Source organism: Myodes glareolus, chromosome 11 (genome assembly GCF_982192425.1).
Source record: "Myodes glareolus chromosome 11, mMyoGla1.1, whole genome shotgun sequence".
Taxonomy (NCBI): Eukaryota; Metazoa; Chordata; class Mammalia; order Rodentia; family Cricetidae; genus Myodes; species Myodes glareolus.
In genome coordinates this window covers 88,460,879-88,486,902 of record NC_142036.1, presented here as the reverse complement: position 1 = coordinate 88,486,902, position 26,024 = coordinate 88,460,879, and the positions used below count along the sequence as shown (strand labels likewise).

Sequence of the window (26,024 nt, the reverse complement as noted above, 5' to 3'; positions counted from 1 at the left end):
GCATATATATAGATACATAAAATCATATAGAGAAGAAAAATATATCAAAATGTTGACAGTGTTCACCCCTATATGGTGACATTCTTCAGTGTTTTCTACATCTTAAATGGTGGCTATGGATTAGGAAACTAAGAAAAAAATAAGAATTTCCCCAAAATCGAAATTAGTTGTTTTTTTTTTTTTTAATGACCCCATGACTTTCTAAGGGATTGAAGACAGTTTGAGATGGGAGGTAGAAAAAGCTGAGGAGAAAGGCGGTGGCAACCCCAAGGTTCTGCTGGAAACACCCGCTCAGGACCCTTGCCACGGCCTTCGTTTTCGCTCTTTTATCCTTCCCTACAGCAGGAGCCCTGTGTGAACAGAGGCCACACAACGGTGCTGAACCCGATCCAGCCCACCTCGGTGGCTCTGGGGTCTCTGTGGTTCTGTGGTGCAGAATCTCTCAGGATGGCCGGGGCTGGTCTCTCCCCCTGGCACCTCATTTGAGGTGCGAGCACTCAAACAACAGAAGAGCGTGCTCACAGAGGGCACCGCTATGTCTGCAACAGCTCAGTTAGCAGGCTTGCAAAGTCCTCAGGCCCCAGTCCAGCTCTGGGTAATGAAGGATGCGGAAGCCTGAGTGAAATAAAGTGAAATAAAGGGCGGACAGGAACACACAGCCACGATTAAGTCTGTCAGTTACGGCGGCTCTGAGAGGAGCCTGCCTTGCAAAGTTCTCTCTGCAGGGCAGCAGACGCACCAGGCATGTTGAACCAGCTTCCCCAGCGTCCCTTTAATGAGCCAATGACCATGAACTGACCACAATTCTCCCGGAGCCAGCTGGATGCTGTGAGAATCTGCCGCTGCTCCCCGCTCCAGATGGCGTGGTGAAGTTGAATTGGTTGTTCGGAGCTTCACTGTCGTCATCAAAGCAGAACTTGTTCAGGTCCAAGAGCAACGTTCCGTTGGCTGCGCTTTCAGTCAACATAATGCTGGCAAAAAGATAGAATTCAATATTTTCCCCTAACAAACGGCAACTGAATCGGCCCTCTCACCGAGGCCGAGGCTAATACCTCAACTTTGTATTCAGTCCACAAGTCCTTGGCTGTGGCAGCATCCTCCTTGCTGCCCTCGCCTCTTCTGCCCTTGAGTCCTTGTGGACCGCTTCTAATACCGCAGCTAGAGGAGGCATCCTGTCTGCATCAGGGCACCGCATCCTGCTCCTGAGAACCGAAAAGCTCGGCCATTCAACCACCATCTCACCTTTGGACGGCAGGACTCTCCTCGCCTGCTCCCACTTTTCCTCCCTGCCCTCTGCACCTCCCACCAGAAAGGGATGCTCCTGATGCCCCTAACGCAGGCCACCAAGACTCTAGCCCAGGGCATTGCACCGGCTTCTGGAGTGCCCTTCCCCCAGATCTCCAGCATGCCCCACAGAGTACCACAGAGTAAAGGCTCAGAGTCTCTCACTACCAAAGTGTATTCCTTCTACATTCTACAGTCTTTTCTTGTGACAGCTAAAATGAACTTGGGATCAGCAACCATGGAGCAAGGATTGTGTTAGGCTGTGGCCAGTAACAGCATCTGCTTCCTCAAGAGAAGACACGTGTCCACAAGACCACACTGGCAGAAAGCGTATCTGCCAGTCTGTTTCTGCCTTCACTGTGTGATGCCATGGATGCAGTCCTTGATTCTTCGACTAAGGAACCGCTTTTTAAGCAGTAACTGTGTGCTGTTTCATCCTGAGCCCTTTACAAAATAGAAACTCTAATTTCTGCGTCTCCAGGAGGTTTAGACTCTTGTCCTCATCTTACAGGAAACCACAGAGTAGCTTGGAGGGGGCTCAAGGTTTATTGAAGAAAGTTAAAGTCCCCGGACATGATTTTTCATGGTCTGTGCTAAGATCACTGCAAACTTTAAGTCTGAACCAAGTCTTCGTAGCCCTGCGGGATCCCAGCTTACAAGACCAACCAAAATACAGTCAAAATACAGCCCCGGCGAGAAACGAGAACAAGCAAAACAGGATAAACAAGGATATCGGGTGCCTTCCTGTGACTCTGGATGGTGACTGGTTATGGAATCCCACCAAGCCACCCGCCTAGTGGACACACAAAACCTTCTGAATTCCTCAGATCCGAGTATTATATCCCAAATCAGAGAAGCCGGATGACATCACCACATGTAGCTGCCACCTGTGCTCAGGTAAACCCCAAAGGGAGAAGAAAGATTCTACAAGGGATTCAGGACCCAGGAAGTGGACGTGGGGAACACGGGGAACTGGACTTTACTGAAATCGATCCGGTTGCTTTTGGCTATAAATATTTGCTGGTGTTTGTAGACACCTTCTCAGGACAATCGGAGGCCTGCCCCACACGAACATAGAGGGCCCCAATAGTCACTAAGAAACTTCTTTAGGAAATGAACCCCCTAGTTTCGAGGTAGGACAATGGCCTGCCCTTCGTGGCCAAAGTGTCTCAAAATCTGACGAAGGTATTAAATATGAACTGGAAATTATATTGTGCATATAAGACACAGAACTCAGGTCAGAGAAAAAGGCTGAAAAGAACTCTAAAGGAGACTGAGCAAACTGGTCCTGAACCTGGTGAAAACGGGCCCATCTCCTCTCCTTTGCCCTGCTCAGGGCTGCTTACCAGAGGGGCTCACTCCTTTTAAAATTAAGTTTGGGGAAAGCTGGGCGGTGGTGGCACACCTTTAATCCCAGCACTTGGGAGGTCGAGGTGGGCAGATCTCTGTGAGTTCAATGCCAGCCCAGTATACAGGGCAAATTCCAGGACAGCCAGGGCTGTTACACAGAGAAACCCTGTCTTGAAAAACCCAACCAACCAACCAACCAACCAACCAAAACACAAAACAAACAAAGAAACAAAAGCCCTAAAAACAAAAACCAACCCAAAAATATTCCAAAATTATGTCCGGAAGCCCACTTCCCATCCTCCTCAAACTCTGAGTGACTCCCCAGGCAGAAATGTCTAATCATTCCCTTCTCAAGCCCTTGCGGCTTTGCAGGTGGGGCGCCAGGCCACTGACCAGGCCGCGAAGGGAATCCTGCCATGCCCACCAGTTCTACCCAGGACACTCCGTTTGGAAAAAGAGGATCCCTACCCAAAATCTAGCACCAGCCTGGAAGGGACTCTACCCAGATGTCCCCACCACCCCAGCTGTGAACAAGTCATTCCTTGAATCCATCCCTCCCAATTAAAGAAGGCTGTCAAAGATGATGGGCAGGTGGACCGTCATGTGACTTCAGACCCCTTCAGTAGAAGACTGACCTGAGATCATGAACCCAGAACACTGCATTCACCCTTTTCCTTTCTCTGTAGGGGACAGGAACCTACAACTCTCAGTAGGCCCTCTCTGGGCTGGAGAATTAAGAATAACAGACACAGGAAAGGTGATCGTCAATTCAACTACAGATTAGCAACCCCGGTTCCATATAGACCTTTGTTCTTTTACGCCCACTTATGGAGCTTGGTTAAACTACAGAAGCGATGGTTGTAGAGACCTATCTCTTGAGAGAGAAAAACAGAAAACCCAGTTCTATCTGTGTCCAAAGAACACACACACACACACACACACACACACACACACACACACACACAAAGAGGGGATCTCCCGAACACTGCATAATAGGGACCTGCAATCCCATTACCATAATACTGAGAGATTGGAGTCAACATTGGGATGACAATGTTCTGTGGGACACTGGAAGAAGCTGGAAAATAAGACTCTATCATGCTACCAAAACAGACTCAGGAAATGTTTACTATTCAGGGAGGCCACCTCTCCAGACCCCAGACTGATGGTTCCCAACAGTCCAAGAGAAAGGAGTTCGCCCCAACCAACATTCCCTCTGTGAGACTGGCTGCAGCCAGCACCAACAGCACTACCACACTAGGCCCCACTGGCACTGGGACTGGGAATCCTGCTTCAATATTCTCTACCCTTGACAAGGTTCATAGTTCATCTGACCACTCATAGATGGGAATGGGTCAGAACTGCTGACTGTGCTGAACCCTCAACCCCTTACTACATAGGACTAGACACCAACTAGACCATTGGTCCCCCAGAAAATACAAACAACTGCAACTAGGAACAGCGTAAGCTGATACTGGGGGACATACAGGGAGCCGGAACCTGCCTGGAGTCCAGGACTTTTGATGGAGAAACCTCACTTGACTCCAGTGTTTGCTATTACTCCCCAGGTTCAAGTCTTCCATCAGCAGCCAAACTTTGTGCCCCCTGAGACCACTTGGTGGGCATGTACCAATGGTTTAACTAGATGTGTCTCCTCAGAGGCATTCCAAAACACCAGGACCCTCCTCTGTGTCCTCATGTACATCCTGCCCCAGGTGTGTCTACATAATAGGGAAAGAAGAGCACGCATTAACATGGACCAGAGGCTGCAATGAGAAAAAAAAAGCTGCTCCCATCCTTGTTCTGCTCCCGACTGGAGCCAGTATTGGTGGGGCAACAGTCATAGGAACATTGGTCGTCACGATCAGGGATAAAAACTTGAGAAAATTGACTAAACACGTGGACTAGGACGAGAGAACTCAAGTCAAAGGATGCTAGAGGACTCAAGACTAGAGAAGCAAGCAGACTCCTTAGCAGAAGTGGTTCTGCACAATTGAAGAGGCTTACATCTTCTCTTGATGAAATGGAGATGATTATGTATGGCTTTAGGGGAAATCTGCTGTTTCTATCCCAACCAATTGTAGGTACACAGGTCTTTTTCCCTTCTTCCTGGCGATTAGCAGGGCCATTTGACCTCTGGCTCCCTGGAGATTCTGCACTAGCTCTGGCTTGAGGGTATAGTTTAGAAAGAACTTGGCTCTCTTTTGTTATGGTGATTCCACCTGTAAACAAGGTTCCAGCTGCGGGCCCTATACGCCTGCCACACCTGGCTCCCGCTGATTCTGCCTGGGGCGCCTGGGCGCCTGTCATCCTATTCCACTGCTCCTGATGGGAGGGGGCCCGTGCCCTTTTGAACCCTCTTGCCCATTGGTATAAACACCCAACTTGAGTTTAATAAAGTGGCCATTTGCTCTTTGGTAAGTGAGCAGGTCTCTTTGTGTGTGTTTGTTTAAACCCTTAGGACAGTCGTCCATTCTCGTGGACCCGAGTTCAGGAAAGTGCGCACCTGGATCGGGTGTGGGTATTCACAGAAAAGTGCGGAGGCTAACAACCAATTACGTTTAATTAGAGAAAATTTTGCCATGGCCAGGGAAAAGCGCAAAGAAAGGGGAAAAGGGAGGTATAGATCAGATAACTGGCTATCAGTCTCTGGTCACCTGATCACCAAGGCTGACCACCTTACTGTCAGCATTAGCTAGACCGTGATTCTTAACCAGATCGGGCTAACAGAGGGACCCGACATCCTCAGCTGCATGGCCAAATGAGCAACTGGTCCCTAGCACCAACTGTGCCCTGCTAGAACAGGATGAGTCAATGATTTGACTCATGCCATAGAACCAGTGGGGAACGTGATGGGGCAAGGTAGTGCAGAGGTTCCTCCATCTTGTATTCTGGCTGAGGCCATCCCAGGTTTAACGAGAATCTGGTCTCCTTGATAGAGAACCCCATGGAAAACTACTCACTCTATTCTAGGTACCCAGAGTCAGGATGTCCGAGCTAACTTACCTTAGTGTCTGCTAAAACTGCCTGCTTCAAACGGCTTACTTCTGTGAAGCCCTTGAGATGTGGTTTCTGCTTTTAAAAACCCCATGTTCCGGACACTCGGGGTTCCACCCAGGTTCCTAAACACTTGGGTGTGGTCCTAGGTGCTAGAATAGAGACTTCCAATTGTCTGTACACTATGCCTGAGTGGCCATCACTAGTGAGCTCCCCATAACACCGTCAATTATATAATTTTATCTAGATCATGGATGTTTGTGGAGCATTGATAAAAGCACTGTGGACCTGGTAGAGTGTGCCGTCTGAGCGATTCAGGATCCTGGTACCGGAGTGCACAGTTCCGTCTGTCTGTCTGTCTGCCCCCCTCTCTGTCTGTCTGTTCCTGTCTCTGTCTCTGTCTGTCTGTCTGTCTGTCTGTCTGTCTCTCTCTCTCTCTCTCTCTCTCTCTGTGTGTGTGTGTGTGTGTGTGTGTGTGTGTGTGCGCACACGTGCACACATGTACTGCTGAAGATCTCACCCAGGGCCTGTTGCACGTTAGGCAGGCACCGTCAGCTACATCAACAGTTTTGACACGCTCTTTTCATTTTTCCCTGACACTTGGTATCCCTCCCGCGCAAACGTTGTTTCTTGGACAGCCACTCCCCCTCATTTGTCAATCCCTGCCTCTCAGGGAAGCTGCTTCTCTCCTTCACAGCCAGCAGAGACCGAGGCCCTCACCAGGCAAAGGTGGCTTGCCCAGCAGCTTTCTGGATCCGCCTCCTGTTCATGAACAGCTTGCAAAGCAGTTTCAGCCAAGGATTGGACAATTTACAGCCTGACCAGAGGCCATCTCTCTGCCTTCAATGCCTCCCCTGGAGCCCTGGGCCCATCCATCATCAACCTGGGAATGCCACGGCCTCCCCGGGCAAAGATGTGGGCGTCCGAAAGGATCTGCCTCCTCCGGGCTGTCCTGCCCCACCCACCCACAGCCTCTGAGCCCCCAGCTATCACCCAGCTGCTCTTAATGAATGCTGGCACCCAGCCCTCCCACCCTCCAGCCCATCTGCAGAAGCGTCAGGACACAGTGCTCCAGTGTAAATGTCAGGGACTATGCAGTTCCTTTCCCTTTGTCCTGGGGTTTTGTTTGGCTTTTATGCTTGGGGTTGTAATGGCTGGGATGGAGAAGGGATCAAGGAAGGGATGGCGGATACGTGGACAGGGCTTTCAGTACCACCCACAGGTCTGTATGTTCGGGTGTCGTGGACATGCAGGCTGAGCTCTTAAAGTGAAGATTTCCACTTTAGAGCTCAAAGGAAGGAGCCATTCAAGAACCCACCTCACTTATAATTCCTCTAAGCCGTCAACAGCTCCCTCCCCCACCCCTGCTGGGAGCTATCATCTTTGCAGAAGCCTGGAGGTGAAGACTGCATTATTTAGAATTATCTTCAGACATGAATATAATTAGCACAGGAACTGACTTAGTGTGACGGACTTCGGGGCTAATTTAGAGAGAAAATCAAGAGCAGGACTCTCTGTGGGCTTGCCTGGACAGGAGGACCGACGACATTCCAAATGTGATTTCACTGGGTAATATGCCCTACCACCTCAGGGGACTTGAGACCACAGGAAGCCAGAATATTCGATGAACAGATACGAGAAAAGGAGAAAACAAACCAAGAGACTTGAGACAGCCCAGTCTACTCCAGGCACTGATACCCCTCCGTGTGGAGGAACAAAGAGCCAGAAGACTTGGGATAAAGAGAAGTTTCCAGGACTTATTGGGACCGCTGCAGAGGGCCAGCATTAATGGAGATTTCCAAGGGAAGTGAGAGGTTCAGCAAAGCTCTGCTCCATCCACAGGACCCTTCTGGTAGCAAATTATGAGGTTTAGACTGTGCCTGTGGTGTTATGGAAGTCACATCCTAACTATCTGTGGTACCCATCCCTGCCCATCGAAGAGACTGAGCATCTGGAATGCATAAGTTTGGAGAGTAGTCTACAACATGGTCCAGGCTGTGACTGCATCAACCAGGTCTCAGCAGGAGGTAGATGGCAGATAAGGATGAATCTAGATTTAGTAAAGAGATGTATTGGTGTGTGTAGGAAGTGCAAGGGCTGACACCTCTCTCAGGGTTAATAAGAGTGGAGCAGTCAGTTGTGGTAGTGCACACCCTTAATCCCAGCGCTCGGGAGGCAGATCTCTGCGAGTGCAAGGCCAACCTGATATATAGAGCTACACAGAGAAACCTTGTCTTGAAAAACCTGGGAGAAAAAAAACAGAATTGTGCATCCTTGCTACCCAGAGACTGGAAAGTACCAGTGGAGGGAGAAGACCCTAAAACTGGAACTGAGGGAAAGAGAGTGCTTTGTGCAAAGGGATGCCTTACAGGGACAGACCCTTTAGAAGGTGGAAGAAGGCAGACTTCCGGGGAATAGGGCAAGGTGCATGGCGGATCTGAGATGTGTTCAGAACAGACTCCAAGTCATCACACTGACCCTCGAACACTGAGCAGAGCAGGCAAGTTGTAGAAGTGGGGAGCTGCTCATAACCATAACACGTAAACTTGACAGTTATCACATACCCGGGATGGTCTTGTCTAGGACTCTTCACCTTTTGCATGACCATACTCTGTGCTGAGTCTGTTCAAAGCCACCTGGAGCAAACTTGAAAACCCAGTCAAGACAACCCAAGAGCCTTTGTCTATAGGGTCATCAACACAGAGATCTGTTCTGATCTCCAGTCCTACCTTAGACGCAGGGCACTCAGCCCACAAAGGTCATTGCTAATGCACTCTACCCCAACACTGCCCCATTAAGACTTCCAAAGACTGGCTAACATGGAAACCACGGAACAGAAGCTATTATGGAAGAATTCCCAATCTGTGACTTTTGTCAAAATAGCAAAAAGACAATTCTATGGTTTAAGAAGAAGGAAAGCATAGTAACCCAGACTAGAAAAGGACTTGGTAGGGATGAAGAGGAGGCTCAGCATGTAAAGGAGCACTTTGCTGCTCCTCCTGAGGACCTGGGTTCAGCTCCTAACACCTCCATGGAGGCTCACAACTAACTCTCCATAACTCCAGTTCCAGGGGATCTGATGCCCTCTTCTGAGCTCTACAGGCACCAAACATGCATACAGTACACAGACATGTATGCAGGTAAAATACTAACACACATAAAATAAAAATAAGTCATTATTAAAGGACTTTATTTTAAAATTATTGTGAATTAATTATGACTCAAAGAGCAAGTGGATACACACATATATATAAAATAATTCATGTCCCACATGCGTCTGTATTTCCCTCTCATTTATTAAGTTACGAAAGATGAATTATATGCTTTCCTTCGCTTTACCCCAGTACTTAGCTTGGTTTATTCATATTATTTACTATGGGTGTCTTTGGGAGATCCTAGTTAGCAGCCCTGACTCCATTACAAGTGTTAACAGCACTTTCTAACCTCTGGGGGCAATAAAGAAAGACAAGACACAGTCCAGAGAGGATCCTTGGTGCAAATGTGCTGAAATGAAAATTCACTGTAAGCACACTTAGAGGAAAAGTAGTGAAGAGGAAAGAAAATGAAAGAGGAAGGGAAAAGAATAAGAAAAAGACCTTTGAATAAAATGGGGCACTCAGATCTGCTTGTCAAGAGCCATTTCCCTGATGCTATCCGAGGTCAGAGAAGCCAAAGACTGAGGGCCACCCAAGAGGGAACACATTTCAACACACCAGTACCTGAAAGTGAGCTTGCTGCAAGTTGCAGGGTTGTCATTGATATCTTCCACAGTGAAGGTTATCTGGATACGGTTCTCCTGACCCCCAGAAGGTCTGTCCCTCACCAGAACCTCCAGAGAAATGATGGGATTCTCTCTCAGTTCACCTGCATCTCGATCCAGCCTTTGGGCCACTTGGATTGTCCCAGTCACTAAGAAGTCAGAGGTTAGAGGTCAAATGAAGGACAAAGGCACAAGGAACATGGGGAGCCCAGGAATGATGGTTCTAGAATGATGGCTGGTTTACCCTGGGTATAGCCCTATACAGACATGTCTTTCTGTAAAATGATGTGTGCTTCTCTGTTTGACATTATTGGACATCTGACCTGACCCTGCTCTAAAACCAGGTTGGACTCCAGGTTGAGCCCTGGGTACAGCACTGTCCACAGCTGACAGAACAGGTGAGTAACTGACTTCAATTACTGGAGAATCTGTTGCTAAGAAACACACTTTGGAGAATGAGTGAGGCTACCGCTGGAGCTCCAAGTGAAGGCCCAGATCCTTGGGGCAGCGCTGGCTCCCACTCTCCTATGCCCAGATCACTTGACTCTTTCTGAGGAGATGTGCCTCCCTCTCCTCCACACCCCTCCTCTCTCTCCTTTCTTCTCCTCTTCCTTTCTTTCCCCAGTTTCATGCTTAGCTTGATTTGCTTTCATTTTTATTACTTGGAACCAGTCTTAATTTAAATACTCAAAAAAAGGGGGAGGTGGGAATAAGCTCTGAGGCTTAGTGTCAGCCTGGCCCAGACAGCACCCTGGGTTCAATCCCCAGCACTACTGTGTGTTTGTGGCGCATGTGTGTGTATGTGTGTGTGTGTGTGTGTAGTTATAAAAGTTCATTTTTGCAACACCGGAGTGTTTTCAACCGAGATCATCTATCACTACACTCTTATCTGTGTGAGGTTGTCAATATCAAAAGCCTTCAGAAGTTTCCAGACACAGATCCTAGGTGCTGACTTTGCACGCTCATGACTTCCCCAGGCCCAGACTAGGTGTACTCCAGCGCTTATAGGACCAGTGACATACGGTCTGGGATTATTCAATGCTGGTTTCCACAAAAGCACCATGTAAAGTGAAGGCTGATGTGGCCTGGAGTTATGGAGATGGGACATATGATGGCTAAAGGGACAGGCTCCAGCATCATCTGGCGCGGACTTCCAAGTCTTTCCATGAGCTGGGGCTTTGGGAAAACTCGCTGAAGCTGTCTGTCTAGGTCTCTCTCAAGCCCTCGGCTTTCCTCTGTAAACCATGGATGATGTTAGTGCATTGGGTTTTGTAAGTGCCTAGGAAGGATATGTGCAGTTGCTCAGCATCATGCCTGGGGAGTGCCAAGTCTCCAGTAAGGTGGCTGTTCCAGAGGAGAGGAAGCTCACATTCTGTGCAAGGCTGCTCATGCGGGAACACAAGGGCCAACACTCTAGCAAGCTGATCTAGAGAGACTTTGTCCTGTGCATCACCATTAGCCACATGGAGCTATGTAACCCCCGAAATGGGGCCAGTCTGTACTGAGATATGCTTTAAGTATAAAATACACAAGCTTCCAAACAAAACAATATAAAGTATCTCAATTACTTTCAAATATCAATAATGTTGTAATTATGATATTTTGGATCTTAAGAATAATTTTATTTTATCATTTATTTACTGACTTATTTATTTTTTAGTTTTTCAAGACAGAGTTTCTCTGTAGCTTTGGAGCCTGTCCTGGAACTCACTCTGTAGACCAGGCTGGCCCAGAACTCACAGAGATCCTCCTGCCTCTGCTTCCCGAGTGCTGGGATTGAAGGCGTGTGCCACCACTGCCCGGCCGTAATTTCATTTTTTAATGCGACTACTGAAGACATTGACGTTACACATCTGCCTTCACTTTGTTTCAGTTAAGTTCATACTACTCTTCCCTTCTGCATCCTTAGAAATGTGTGCACAGGGCAGGAGCGCAAGCTCCTTTACAGGCTCCTTCCAGAGAGTGATGGGGCTCACCACATAGCGCCCTGATGTCCGAGATAGCAGGGGAAGCAGGAGGGCCTCTCTACCCTTATTCTGTCCTCCCCAGAGAAACCCATCAGGCCTTCACTTGAGAGATTTGTCCAGAGATTGGTAAGCGCCACCATCTAGAAGGGCAGAGACATCCAAACACCAGGATTTGTGTAATTTACTTCAGCTTTAGACCCTTTGTCCCTCAATCATAATTATTCCTTTACTTTTTCATCAAATGGTATAAAAAAATGCAATTTTCCAGACAAGACTAGTGGTTAATGTCTGTAACTCCAGTAATCAAGAAGCTTAAGCAGAAGGTTTGCTATGAGTTGGTACATAGCAATTATAGCTCAGTCAGAGCTGCATACCAAGACTTGCAAAAAAAAAAAAAAGCACTGTGCAATGGTGGCACACACCTTTAAATCTTAGCACTAAGGCAGCTCTCTGAGTTCAAGGCCAGCCTGATCTACAGAGTGAGTTCTAGGACAGCCAGGGCTACACAGAGAAACCCTGCCTCAAATCAAATTAAAAAGAAAAACCATAAAATACATTTCCTTTGTGTCCTTTAATCTTCATTTCCACATAGATGGAGATATGTGGATTCTATTTATAGGGATTTCAACCTTAATTTTAATGGCAGTGAAGAAAAAAAATTTCACCCCCTTCCACAAAAGTGACAGGTGACCCAGCCTATTCACAGTCGGCCCTGCTCAGGCTCCACGATCTTGGCTGGTTGCCTTTCTTACATCTTTTCCCTGACAACGAAGGCTGAACCTGGAGAGAACGGCAGGCCAAGTGCCAGGGAGGAAGACAGCATTACAAACCACTCCGGCGGCAGCATTAGCAGCTACGGGATAGGATGCTGTGGATGACTCACGCTGGTCTATGACAAAGTAGCTGCTGACGGTAGTGATGCTGTAGAGGAGGCGGCCAGGAAAGCCCTCGTCATCAGGATCCTCCGCCGTGATGTTCGCCACGATGGTTCCTGAACGCACTTCCTCTGGGATGGAGTACTCTCTCCTTGGGCTGGAACAAAAACATTGCAGACGTGGCTAATTTGCAGGGGTAGGGGCGGGTGCGGACTGGGCTGTAGGTATTTTGGGGTGTGCTAAATATAGCACCGCATTGCTTGAGTGGCGTCAACATGCAGAGAACACAGCGGCTGAAAGGAGGGTGACTGGCGTCTGTATTTCCAAAGATCACATCCTTGCGGATGCAGAGGCGTGCCAGGCTGCTGCTCCTGCAGCCATTTACACGGGCACAGCCACTGACTACCTGCCTGACGCCTTCTATCTTTAACACCCCCTCACATAAAGATGCATCCACCCAGTCAGCGTCTCTCCTCCCTGTTTTTGTCTGAATCCTTTTAAAGAACCCATCCGGTTGCGATGTTCCGGACTGCAGGCTTCCTCACTGCGCATGACGCCACCCTGTGGAATCCACCCTGTGAAACCTGCCAGAAACCCAATGCTGCCTATTCTCGCATCTCCGATTTTTGTTTATTTCTTCTTTTGCCTGAGGATACAACATTTCCACATGGAATATGGGCATCTTTTCAGGTGGCTCTCCTTCCCAGGCCAGCTCTCTCAACTGAGGTGCCCCTGGCAGTCACACGGCCATGGCACTGTTCCCCAATGGTCACTGTGTACACTAGCACGCCAAGGGCCCAGCGTACCCACCTTTCTCAGATCCCCATGAGTTTGTAAAAGGCCAGTAGTGAGATCATTTCAGCGTGGCAGAGCCACTTTTAATTTCCCTGTTTCCTACGGTGCCGTTTCCCCTCGTGGCCCCTCCTTGAAGTGAGCCGGGCTTTGTCTCAGCTCCAAATGCTGCTCTCATGTCGAGGGCTCTGACTGCTCTGCTGCCCTCACCTCACCACTGCTACCCCACAGGGTTGACCAGAGCAAGCAGACACAAGACAGAGCCTGGAGTTGGACTCAAGAGAAGCAGAAACAATCCGAACCCAGGTCTTCATCTTAGCCTACCCCATGGACTATTCCCCAATTCCTGGGCCCAATAGCACCCATGGGTGGGTCTCCCACCATGAACCCTATTGTCGGGGAGGAGTAAGCTTGTTTTGTCTTAGAAGTCACTCCAGTGTGGGGCCCTCCCTGTCTGGGGTCCCACTGAGTGAGCCCTTGGCCTCTTTCTCACTCTCCATCTCCCTTCTCAGAGTGTGTGACAGAAGTAGGCAGAGACAGAGGAGCCAGGGGCAGCAGGGACCAGAGATGGAGCCAGATGAGAGAGGTGGCCTTGTTTTCTAGAGCCAACAGAACTCTGTTTCTAATGCAGGATGTTTTCTATCCACTCGATAGGGTCTAATAACTTCCTAGCTAGGGTAGTAAAGGTGCTTGGTGATTTGAAGGATAAAATGTCCCCCATCGTTTCTGGCATTTGAATATTTACTCCCCAGCTGGTGCTTTTGGGGAAGACTTAAGAGGTGTGGCATTGCTGGAGGAAGTCCTTCACTGGGGGTAAGCTTTGAGGTTCTGAAAGACTCCCCCTTCCCAGTTTGAGCTCTGCTTCCCAATTGAGGTTACAGATGTGAGCCCTAAGTTGTTGCTCTACCTGCCTGGGGTCCTGTTTACCGGCGGTGATGGTGATGCAGTCTCCTCCTCTGTAACTGTCAACCCCCAAACACCCTTCCTTGTGTGAGTGGCCTGGGCCAGATGTTTTATCACAGCATATCACAGTGGCAGAAAAGGAAATAAAGATGCCCCTGCTGCCTGCAAAGCCTTGTCCTGGGCTCTCTAAGTTACTCACAGCACCAGCAGCATCACCAGTGAGCTCAGTGGAAATGCAGGTTCCAGAGCCCCAGAGACCAGAGTGTTCACTGAGACAGACGCGGGTGTGCACACACTCCCCAGGGTCAGAGGTAACAGTGAGCCCCAGGCTGCCTAGGACAGACAGAAGACAGCACGGGAGGAATCTGCCCTCACTCCCATCTTTGATTCCTTCTAGGCAGTGGTTCTGGACGCGTGTATGTATGTGTGTGTGTGGGGGGGGGGGAAGTATACTAAGACACATCTTTTGGTTGTCACAACTTGGGGAGGGAACTGTTCTTCCCATGTTGAAGATGCTTCTAAACAAACTCCATCGTGTGAGACAGTCCTGCCCCTGAGAAGCATCTGGTTCAAGTTGGGATGTGAGCTTAAACCCTGCTCGATGACTCCAGTTCATGTTGGCTGTGCCAGATTCTTATGAAAGAAACAGGATTGGCTGTTAGGGAGAGCGCCTCATTGTCCTGACAGCGAGTGTGGCAGAAAATAAAGTTTTAGTATTTGATCTAAGATTTATGTCTATAAAGAAGATTACCCAACAAAAAGCTCTGACTTCAGGTCTACCCAAACAGAGAGGAACTGGAGGGATGGCTCAGTGGTTAAGAACACTGACTGCTCTTCCAGAGGTCCTGAGTTCAGTTCCCAGCAACCACATGGTGGCTTGCAACCATCTGGAATGAGATCTGGTGCCCTCTTCTGGCTTGTGTACAGAATACTGTATACATAATAAATAAATCTTAAAATAACCAGAGAGGATAAATATTACCATTCACATCTGCGCTCAGCTCTGTGCTACACCTCACGGCCAGAGCTCAGGACCACGGTGGGTAGGTAATCACGTTCTCTGTGTGATCGGGCAACCTCCTCCCTGTGGGTGAGCAGCTAGACGGCAGCACTGCCTGGCTGGCACCCATTACCAGAGGACGAATGGCCACAAAAGTGCTCTGCCGCTTGTCATTGAACAGCCTGAGCAAAATGAGGCAGTGTCCTGCCCCACCCCACTCTGGAGTGCAGGCTCCTGAAGACACACCTTGACGCCACCGTGAACACCGAAGCAAAACCAACTCAGAGCTGACTCCGGTCCAGCTCTCAAATCACGAGTGAGAACCAGAGTCTGAAGGTGCCTCTGGTGATCAGTTCCCCTCTCTGCTAAACAGCTTATTGTTTATATTTCAGAAGACATTGCTCAAAGCAGATCTGCACCAGAGAAGCTACTACGTGCTTTTCATTTGTGCTGTGGAGAGTATTTCTGGCTATAGGGGTGCCAACCCCACAGCTATCACCTTCCTAGATCTTTTGGTCCACAGAGCGATGCGGGCCAATGCCTCAACCTGCATCTGAACTGCCATATCACAACCGTTTCTCAACCTACTGGTGTTTGCTTCTAGGCCAACCCATCTGTAGAAATGTTCTGGACCCCAGCTCCAGGCACTGATGAAAACATCCCGAGGATGCCTACTTGTTGCTGTAACCACTGAACCACAGAAGCGTCTCCACTGTGCTGGGTTTGCAAAGCGGCATGAAGTTAGCCTGGATGCACGGTACCCTTAAAACCTTCCAGTCTTAAAACATGTTTGGTTGGGTGTCTACTTGCATGTTCTCATGCATGCAGTACACGTACATACAGAAGTCAGAGAACATCCTTGATGTTGTTCCTCAAGGCTGTCCACTTGTTTTCTTATTTGAGACAGGGCCTTTCACCAAGGAGGCTTGGCTGGCTGGCCAGTGAACCCCAGATTTGTCTGTCTCTGTCTCCCCAGCACTGGGGTTGTAAGTGTGCAAGCACACCTGGCTTCTCTGCGTGGGTTCTAGGGATTGAACACAGTGAGCACTTTATCTACAGAACCTACTTTCCAGCCTCTTAAAATAGGTTTGCAAGTGCTTCACCTTGCTTTTATGCTTGTGGCTGTTTCAAATATTTTCATTTTATTATATACATATATAACATATATAAAATATATAATATATAAATATGTAAACATACAAAATAGATAAATGTAAACATGATTAAAATATATAATACATAATATATTGTGTGTAATGCTAAATATTATATATGCATATATGTATATATGTACACACATATGTCTTTGATTTTCCGAGACAGGGTTTCCCTATGCAGCCCTGGCTGTCCTAGAACTCACTCTGTAGACCAGACTGACCTTGAACACAGAGATCTGCCTGCTTCTGCCCCCTGAGTGCTGGGATTAAAGGTGTGCACCACCACTGCCCGGCTATTTTTAATAATTTCAAAGGTCTATTTTATTATGCATATGTCTCTGTGTGTGCATGTAAACACGTGGGTGTAGGTGCCCAAGAAGGCTGGGAGAGAGTGTTCATCCCCGGGGACTGAAGTAATGGACCAGTGTGAGCCGCCCAGGGCAGGTGCTGGGTACGGAGAAACAGAACTCTAGACTTCCGTACGAGCAATACGTCCTCTTAACTGCTGCGCCACCTTCCCAGCTCTAGTTTTGCTTTCAATGGACAAATAATAACTGTGCCCTGCCTTTGGGTTTGGAGAGCAGCTTGTGCAGTATTTGTTCGCAGCCGTTAATGCTGCTGACCTCCGAGCACGAGATGGCGCTGTTTCCCTGTGGCTGGGGCCTGTGCGCACTCAGGGTAGCAGAGAGCAAGGCGGCTCTGCAGGGCGTCTGCCGCCTCTAATTCCCCTCCCACCTTTCTGAATCCCCATGTGCAGCAGGCCCGGAACGGGGCCAGGTTCCTGCTGCATGAAATGTGGCAGCCACAGCAAGATGTCTTTCTGGGCTCACCAAGCCAAGAAGAAACTCTGGTGCGCCAGTGGCCTTATGATACCATCATGGGCTTCTGGGTTCTATTATTGACACGGGGCACGTTAATAACTAAGGGCCTGCCTTGTATTCATCTGCGTTCCTACAGGGACTCACAGGGAGCGCTGTGCTCAGCCGTTGCCCCCCCCCCTTTCCACCATGCCTGTAGTCCCATGGTGCATGTGAATAAATGTGGGGGGTCAGGAGGCCTGGCGAGCAAAGGGGGAACACGGGGCCAAGAGGCACGAAGGACCCTGCAGAGTTCTATGTCTTATCTCTCGTCTAGACCTGACCAAAGCACATCTCTCTGCCATGCCTTAGACAGCTATGGCAGCAGACTCTCTGAGCCCTGTCCTGTGTGCCCTCGGGCCTACCTGGTAAAGCGTGGGATCTCATCGTTGATGTTCACAATGGTCACCCGGAGCGCTGTGGAGGCGGTCAGGTTCCCGCTGTCTCTGACTCCCACGAGAAGACTGAAGCTGTCAGGGTAACATTCCAAGTGCAAGAGACAGGCTTGCTGACACAGCCACAGAGGAAGAGAGCGAGCAGCCTTCTGCTTCTTAGGCACCTTCAAAGGCTACTGGGACGCCTTCCCGCTCTGGCCATGGGGCTCATTCCCTCATTCCTCAGTCTGGAGTCAAAGCCAGCCAAGTCATATTCTCCGCATTACAATGTCCCTGCAATGGACCTGTTCCATTCTCCAGGAATTGAGGCTCACATTTTACTCATTCATTCAAGGTGCTGGTTATGGAAGCCATGGCCTCCCTACACTAGACAAGCACTCCACCACAGAGCCACACCCTATCCTCCACAACCACTCTACTTCTCTTGGCTGGTCTAGAGCCAGGAGCCTCCTCTGGCTTTCCCAAGGTCCGTGGCTTCCATCTCAAAGCCTGACCTCTCTTGTCATACTTTCTGACTTTCCATGGTCCAGATGCTGCCCTTCCTACCCCGCACCCCCAGTTCTGGGCATGCGCTCCCCTACACCAGGGTTTGGAGCCCGCTGAAGCTGAGGTCCTAGCCATAATCCAGGCTGCACAGGGACCTACCACCTTGTGTTTATATCTGGCGATTCCCTTATTTTTCCTTGAGTTACGGACAGTCATTCTCCAGGGAAGGTGGTTGGCAAAGTTACCTCTTGTGTCCTGCTTCAAAGTCCAGTTCAGTGGTAGAGAAGAGGGTGCCGTCCGCAGACATCCTGAAGTTTTTTGAGGGAGAGATGAGGAAATACTGTAAAGCAAGGGAAAGTCAGATGCATGTCAGAACACCCTTAGGTATGTTTGCTCACGTCATGTCTGGCACGCTTGGCCTACACGATGCTGTAAACGGTTCAGGAAGATGTCTGAGACGTCCTGGTTGCCGAGGAGAAAGGTCTTTGGATACAACTGGAACCCCTGGCTCTGATGACCACTCCCCAATGGAAGGGCGGCCGCTAGCTCTCACCTCCCTCTCCATGTCTCTGTCATCTTACTTCTGCTGACCTTGGCTCTGACACTGTGCCTTTACTTATCAACACTACTTAAGCACACTACCCCCCGTTAGAGACCAGGACCCTGCCACCATGAATGAGCTCCTGCGCTTATCCTAGAAAGGGCTGACGATTAGAACCTTGAAGGTCATTCACTGAAATGACAGCAGGGAAGAGGCCATTGTAACTTGGGGATGTGGGAGACAGGAGGACTTGAGAGTTGGGGATACGCTGTTCTTAAACTTTACCCTGGATACAAGACCACTGATAAAAGTAAGCTTCCCATATCTTTGGGAAGTTGAGGGCCTTTGTTGTCCTTCATGCCGGTGCCCAATGCCACTCTCTTGACAGCTGTCTGTCACACCCATGACATTTGCTAGAAACATGCAGTCTCATGTAGAAGCCTCTAAGGTCCAGCCCACAGGAAGACCATGGCTATATTCCTCTGCAGGTGTTCATCAAGATGGCTTCCTTACTTGGAGTGTGGAGTCAAGGAAACAAGAGAACAGAACTGGGGACATGTCCTCTTCCTCCCACTGCCACTTAGGGACCACTCCGATGGCTCCATGCTCTGCCATCAGGAGGACTGAACGAGAATGCGCACTGTTAAACATGAAGGGTGACGAAACCACAGTTCATATCCCTTTACTGTAAAGGGCTCGCGGGTTAAAATGTTTCACTATTGCTTGCTAAGATGAGAGGTGATGTATCCCCAAGGTCTTAAATGAGAGAGCCAGATAACCAGTGGAGGGTTTGAAACCAGAACCACAGCTCCCAAAGCCTAGGATCAAAGACACACAGCCAATGTCTCCAACCAAAGACATGGTGTGTGGCCGCTGCAGAGTTCCTTGGACCAGAGAAGAGTGGCCAGAGAATAGATTAAAGTCTCCTCTGGAGCCAATATAGAGTCTTTAAACAAAGTTTGAGAAGTGTTTACTTTCTGTTTGTTGTGTAATAATCTCTTTCTAGTTGTAACGAATATACTTTTATACAAAATTGGGGAAGACATAAAAACATTTAAAAAAAAAAAGTGATGAACTGAAATCCCCGTGTGAAATCTCATCATTTGGATGAATTCATTCCTGGTCTTTCTGTGCAAACACACACTTTCTAAAATCTCAAGATGATGTGATAATCGAATGGCAATACTGTGTTCTTATTTCCGTCTTGAACATTTATTTCCTCATAGCCTTGTGTCTCCTGTCAACTGTTCTGAGACCAGAAGAGATCAAGTGTGGTCAGTAGGAGCTACCCACAGACCCATGCCATCACATTGATTGACCAGCCTAGTTAGCTAACGACAGCACAGTATTTTAGACATGGGTTTTATTTAACAACAACCTCTTAGTGTTCATTTATGGGTTTTCTGCCCAGGTTTAAGAGGAGACAGTTGGGCAATGCCAGGGAGCTCTCTTCTGTAACCTTCTCTCAGGACTAACCCCCTGTCCCTTATAGACACACCTTCACAAGCCCCCCCCGCCCCTCCCCGCCATCTCTCCAGTTCTTTGCCTGAGCAGCAACAGGTTGGGTCCTAAGCTGCCCACACACAGAGCAATCCTGTGTCTTTGGGCTGAGTCCTCCCTGCAGGAAGTTCTCCTGTATTAGTAATCAGAGGCTCAAGCTGGGCGTGATAGAAGAACAAGGTTTTAGAGCCAGGGGCTTTCTGTGTGTGTCTTGTAAGACTCTGGGAGACAAATCTACTTATCTGGTTCTAAGCAGTGGGAATCCTGGGATACAAACATGGCAAATAGACTGAGGGAATAGAGTGCTGCAGATGAGGGACTCCAAGAGGGGCCAGTAAGGGCAATGTTAGGAACCCAAAACTCATAGGCACAGTTGGGATATAAAAGTCACACACTTAGAGTAAATTATGTTTGTGATTCTGGAGAGAGGCCTTCTGGATTTGACTCCTGGCTCCACCATTCCCTGTAAGTTTATTCAGGATAACAGCAACAGAGCCTGCACTGAGGAACCCCCGGCATCCTGTCTTAGTCCCTGCTCTCTTGCTGTGAAGAGACGCCATGACCAAGTCAAGTCATCACATGTTCCCAGATCTGCAGTACCTTAAAACAATGGAGTAAGCTCTGCCACAGAAGCTGCCTCATACGGGCATTCAGAGAGTCTTTGTTAAGTATCCAAAGATGGGGTTTTCTTATTTCCAATTTCTCTCTGACGAGAGACCAACCAACAATCCCGCCTCTGAAAAATCCTAAACAAGCAGAGTACCGTGTTCTGTGCCTGAGATCCCCACGCTTGCGAGGCAGAGCCGGGAGCATGACCACTGATTCCAGGGCAGCCTGCAGTACAAAACGAGACCCTGTCTCAAAAAGTCAGCCACGGCAGCCTCAAAAATCTTAAAACAACAATATCAGGCCAAACACTTTGTGAGTCTGTTTAAGAGCAGCAATAGAATATTTGGCAATGAAGTCTTGAGTTCAGCCTACGGTCTCAACAACTGCTGTAGGAAAGAAAAAGCCAAGGAAACAGCAACCGATAAAACTGGTTTGGGGAACAAACACTGAGGGCATGAGAATTTTCTTAATTTCTATTATGCTGATTTCCTGGAATCCAATCTTTACTTATATGTGAACATATGTATCATTGGCGCTAAGCTAATTTTTTTCCTTCCATCTCTATGCTTTGTTAGTGGGCATGCAGTTTTGTTCTCAGAAAAGGGATAATATCCTTAGACTAGAAACATTGTGTCAGGTGGCCCCTTGCCAGCGACTCAGTAAGGCTCTCTGTAAAATCTGGCATCCTCGCCTCCTTTTTAAAGGCTTGTTTAATCAAAGCTCTCCCCTGATATTCATTCTTGGAAAACAGAAACTAAATAGAATGAAAAGGCACCACAGCCCCCTCTGCCCCAGTCCTGGCTGAGAAAAGTCCTGAGTAGTCAGATCAATTCAGCTAACAAATGCTCGTTAGACAAGCTCTCTGCTTTCCTCTGGGAACGTCCCTTCACACCTCCCACAGCCCTGTTTGAGGGCTCCTGGTGGCTTCTAGTCGCCCTTGGTCACAAAAGCTTCCTTTTGGAAGACACAGGGCCCATCCTTCCTCCCATTCACTCTTCAGAGTGTTTTTCGTATAGGCAGAGGGAAGATGAAGTGGCCCAGTTTGCTGAAACATCAGCTCCCTGGGGGCCGGCAATCTCTCCTCGGCTTCTTTCTACAGTACGGCAGAAGCTGACAATATAACCTTGGTGTTTTTCCCAGCCATTCCTAGCTGTCAGGCCATCCTACAAAAATCAACGTGAATTCAGCCTCCTCTCGTAGAGAACAGGGCATCCATCCCACAGGGAGCCAGTTTCCAGAGGGAAGCGAGAACCCTCGTTTTCCCAAGTCCAGGGTGCCCAAAGGTATTCCAAGTCTGAATTCAGGACTCTGTAGCCTCTCCCAGAGGAGAAGCTCACAGACCAGAATCTCCCATTCAGGCTGTGGTGGTTAGAAGTCCAATGCCGTATGTCAGTTAGATTTTTCTGTTTAAGCTGAATCTTTTTAAACAAACAAAAATTCCTACCAATTCCTTTTCCCCCCTTTTCCCTATGCTACTCCTATCCAACTCTGGGGATGGTAGGTGAAGGTGTGGGGTGGGGGAGGAAGGAAGCCTTGACAGAGAGAAAAGGGCCAATAAAAAGCTGTTCAGTATAGCCTACCCTGTGTGGAAGAGCTAAGTGTGTATGGCAGTCACTTAAATGTTTCTAAGAGACATGGACAAGTTTGTGTATTGGGAGTTCCGTAGCTGTTGTTTTTAGAGACAGTGTTTCACGTATCCCAGACTGGCCTCCAACCTGCTATATAACAGGTTTTTTGGCGGCCTAAGGATTGAACCCAGGGCTTTGTGTATGTTAGGCAAACACCTTGACCAAGTGAGCTGCATCTCCAGTGCCCACAGCTGATTTTACTAATGTCCACCTCACTGCTGAAGCTGCAGCTCCAATTGCTGTCCCTTCTGTGGTAGGAATGCCACAGGCATCCGAGTTCTGTCTCTGCGATCCAGGCTCTGCCAATCTTAAGGGCGACGGTCTCCGTCCATCAGAGGGTCTGCCCAGAAGCGTGCACAGTCATCAACAGCTGTGGATGTAGGGACTGGAATCAACCAACCAAACCTGATGGCTTTTCCTTCCGTGAGCCTCATGAAAAAGCTTGGAATGGAATGCCTTTGCCTGTGACTTCAAGGGGTGACTCCAGAGTTCACAGGCAGGACGCGTTGAAGGGGGACATGTGGTGGGAAAACTATCAGGAAGGAAAGGGTAGAGCATCACAGCAGAACTTCTGGAATAGGGAAGAAAGACCCGGGTACTCAGGGCAATTCCCAAGCAAAGCTTTATAGTTCCTTTTCTCATTCAGAAGCAAAGGGCTGCTACAGGACCAGGGAGTTCTAGCCAGAAACTAGATGGTGGGACATGCCTATGTTGTGTGAGAGAACTTCCCTGGGGGAGGCGTAGCACATGCCTGCTCACCCCAGATGCATGGGTACCCCCAAAGTCTAACTCTATGAGCCCAGGGGTTGTTTGGGGGTTATGAGCAAGGGGTTACTTATAGCAGCAGAAATGACTCAAAGACAATTGCATCACCAAAGCCCACCCCAGCGGAGGTGACAGCTCTCAGAGGCCAGGAACTCCAGAGCCTACAGGCAGTTCAGTGGGTTGGAGAGCGTCCTTTCCAAGTGACCCCGTGAGTCTATTCCTCTTCCAGGCAGCTGGGCTGCTCTCTAGACTCTGCAGTTCCATTTGCCTGGGTCTTCTCGGCAGCTTGGCTCATTTCAGAGTCTTCTTTGCAGTTCTGATTCCTTCTGTCTGAGAGGGACTCCCGGCTTTCACGGCTTACTCTGTCAGGGAGGGACCTAAATCCGGTAGGTTTCAGGGGCTTCCTGGCCCTATTTTGAGTTGCTTACCTTCCTGCTTAAGGAGCTTCCAGCAGGATGAAAGGTTTCTGTCACTGAGGAGACTATTAACACAGCTGCCTGTAATCCCAGCTTTCAAACGGTGGAGGCAGAACAACTAGATTTCAGGAGTCCAACCTGGGTTACATAACAAGACCCAGTCTGAAAGGGGCTGAGGTTGTACCTCTGCGACAGAATGCTTGCTTGTCGTGTATGAAGACCTCAGTTCCAATGACTGAGGTGGGGATGGTAAAGGCAGGGAACATTGGGGGGCCAGCAAGATGGCTCAACACTGAGCAGGTAATGGTACCTGCCCCACGACACACCACGACAAAGAAGCCTGGCAATCTGGGTTTGATCTCCTGGTGGGGAAGGAAAGTGCCCGTTCCATAAAGTGGTTCTCTGACCTTCACATGCGCACTCCCCACACACTAACAGTAAACAAGAAAACAAACAAGCGAATAAAATATGCTGTCTATTCACAGCCTTCATCAGTCCATTCGGCATAGAGGATTCCTAGAATAAAGGAATGGCTAGACTCCTCCCACCATCACGAGCAGGAAGCTGTAAGTCAGGATGTTCTGTTGCTCTCCTAGCAGTGAGGTTATTGCCCTTTTAATTTAATCCTTTGTCTGCCCTGGTGAGGACAAAGCACACTTCATTTCATGCAAAAGGCCATCCTTAATGGAAAGGTCTGAGAAAACCCTCTAATGGAGGGGTTGTACACTAGACCACTTTGCCTCCAGCTGCAAAATCTATAAGTATCCTCTGAGTCTCCAAGGAGCCTCAGCTGCAGCCAAGGGGCTGTCGGCAAGGAGCGGGATGGAGGAGGAGTGGGAATGGGGTCTCTCACCAAGCCTTCTTCAGCAGGTGGGATAAAAGCTGAGTGGGTACCAGATAAAGCTCCCAGGGACAGCACTTTCCTTTGGGGTGCAGTCTCTGGATCCCAGCCACCCGTGTCCTCATCAGAATCCAGGAAGAACCCCTGGGAATCTAACTACATCAAGATAGAAGCCTGAGCACCCACACCGGCCATCACCCTGTGTCACCGTCACCACCGAGCACCTGAAATGTGACTGGTCTAATGGGCAAGCCCAGGAGTAAAGCATACACCATGTTTTAAGATCGTGTGGAAAGTGAATAAGTATCTCATATGTCATTTGATAATAGCTATACATATTGAATTGAGCTATATTATAACTACGTTAACTTAGAAAGAAAGAGCAGAAGGACAGGACTGAATAGAGGAATTGACAGAGGAGTTATATCAGGAAAGACAGCTTTCAATCACTCTGTGTGTGTGTGTGTGTGTGTGTGTGTGTGTTGGGGAGCATGAATGGGGGAGGTTCAAGGCCTGAGTGTGTCATACAGTAGGCAGTATGGCAGGTCCTCGCAGGAGAGGAGCCTCCTTTCAAGTTCCAAAGAATAGTTTCCTTAGAAGAGACATTTGTTGTGTTTAGCATGACAGAAATCCTGAAGGAAAGAACCTTCAAGTCTATATAACAAAGTGACCTTTCTGAGTCCTGGGTTTCTAGGGAACGATGGGAGGTTCTCCCTTGTCACTTAGCCTATATTGCAGGAGGCAGGTACTGGTTCAAATGAGACCGTGGAAGGGATGGGAGGGGCTGGGCTGCATCACTGCAGGTTCCTGCCAGTTCTTTGTCCTAAGGGACGGACTGCAGGGCTGCGTGACCTGATTTCTGCTATGGAGAGATAGAGGGTCTGTGATCGGACAACGATTAACGCCACCTGACTTCATGTACTTTTGATGTGGCCATGAAAACATTGAGAAACACATGTGCAGCCTTGATCTCTGGTTGCGCAGGGCTGTGCTGTAATGGACAAGCATGGCTGACACAGCATCATTTGGCGCTGATCAAGCTTCTTTTAAAAGGATCCAGTGAAGGAGCGAAGCTGGCAGCTTCTGGGTGCGTCCCCTTTATACCCGGTCTGTGATGTGCTATCGCTTTCTGAAGGGTCTCTTGCCCACTAGGGATGCATCCCCTTTATACCCAGTCTGTGACGTGCTATCGCTTCCTGAAGGGTCACTGGCCCACTAGAGCATGCGACTCTGGCAGACCCCACCCCTCCCCTCTGCCTTGCTAAAAACCATTAGATCACGTTTCTAAAGCTAGCCACCAAGGTTCGTTCCCTTATTTGGTCACTTAATTCTCCTGAAAGGCTGACTACCAAAGCCCAGCCATCAAAAACCCCATTTGGTTTACCTGATGAACATGCCCCAATAAAATTAAGCACCTCACCCTGACACGGGGTTCCCCCTTTACCTTTATAAACTGCCGTTTGCCTATGCACCATGTCTGTCTCCTCTCTCTCCAGGACAAACACCCCTTTCCCCCTTTCCCTTCTCTCTGTCCCCCATCTCCTATACCACCACATCCTAGTCCATTCTAACACAGACCTCCCTTCTCGTCCTCTTAAAAAATCATACCTGCGCGGTCATTAGCTGCTGTTTTCTGCCTGAGTCAGAAAGCAACCACTTGAACTTTTCTTCTCCGCTTAATAAAGGACCTCTCTGTAGAAACAGGTGTTTGGGTGAGGCCTGTGCCTAATCTGGGGTCTGGGAGGGAGCCCCCATTGTTCGGGGTCCCCTTTACTTCCTTAAAACGGATAAGGACTGGATGGAATGTTTGCTGGTTTCCAGAGCTGGGGTTCTAGCTGCTCTAGAATCTACCCTTCATTTTAGGAAGGGGAAAGGGAGAAAGGCATGAGTGAAGCCCAGGA

The 26,024-nt window shown here is 48.8% G+C and overlaps 1 protein-coding gene across 2 annotated transcripts in view; it reads right to left on the bottom strand.

Annotated features, from left to right (window-relative positions):
- The window catches only part of Cdhr3 (cadherin related family member 3), a 65,639-nt gene that overhangs the window by 22,685 nt on the left and 16,930 nt on the right, over positions 1-26,024 (bottom strand). For both annotated transcript variants that reach the window (XM_085697754.2, XM_085697757.2), the window contains 5 exons: positions 18,069-18,163; positions 17,308-17,412; positions 12,242-12,390; positions 9,351-9,540; positions 800-971 (listed from right to left, as the gene is read on the bottom strand). In XM_085697754.2, the coding sequence (XP_085553880.2) occupies positions 800-971; positions 9,351-9,540; positions 12,242-12,390; positions 17,308-17,412; positions 18,069-18,163 (711 nt within the window). The remainder of the gene's footprint in view (positions 1-799; positions 972-9,350; positions 9,541-12,241; positions 12,391-17,307; positions 17,413-18,068; positions 18,164-26,024) is intronic.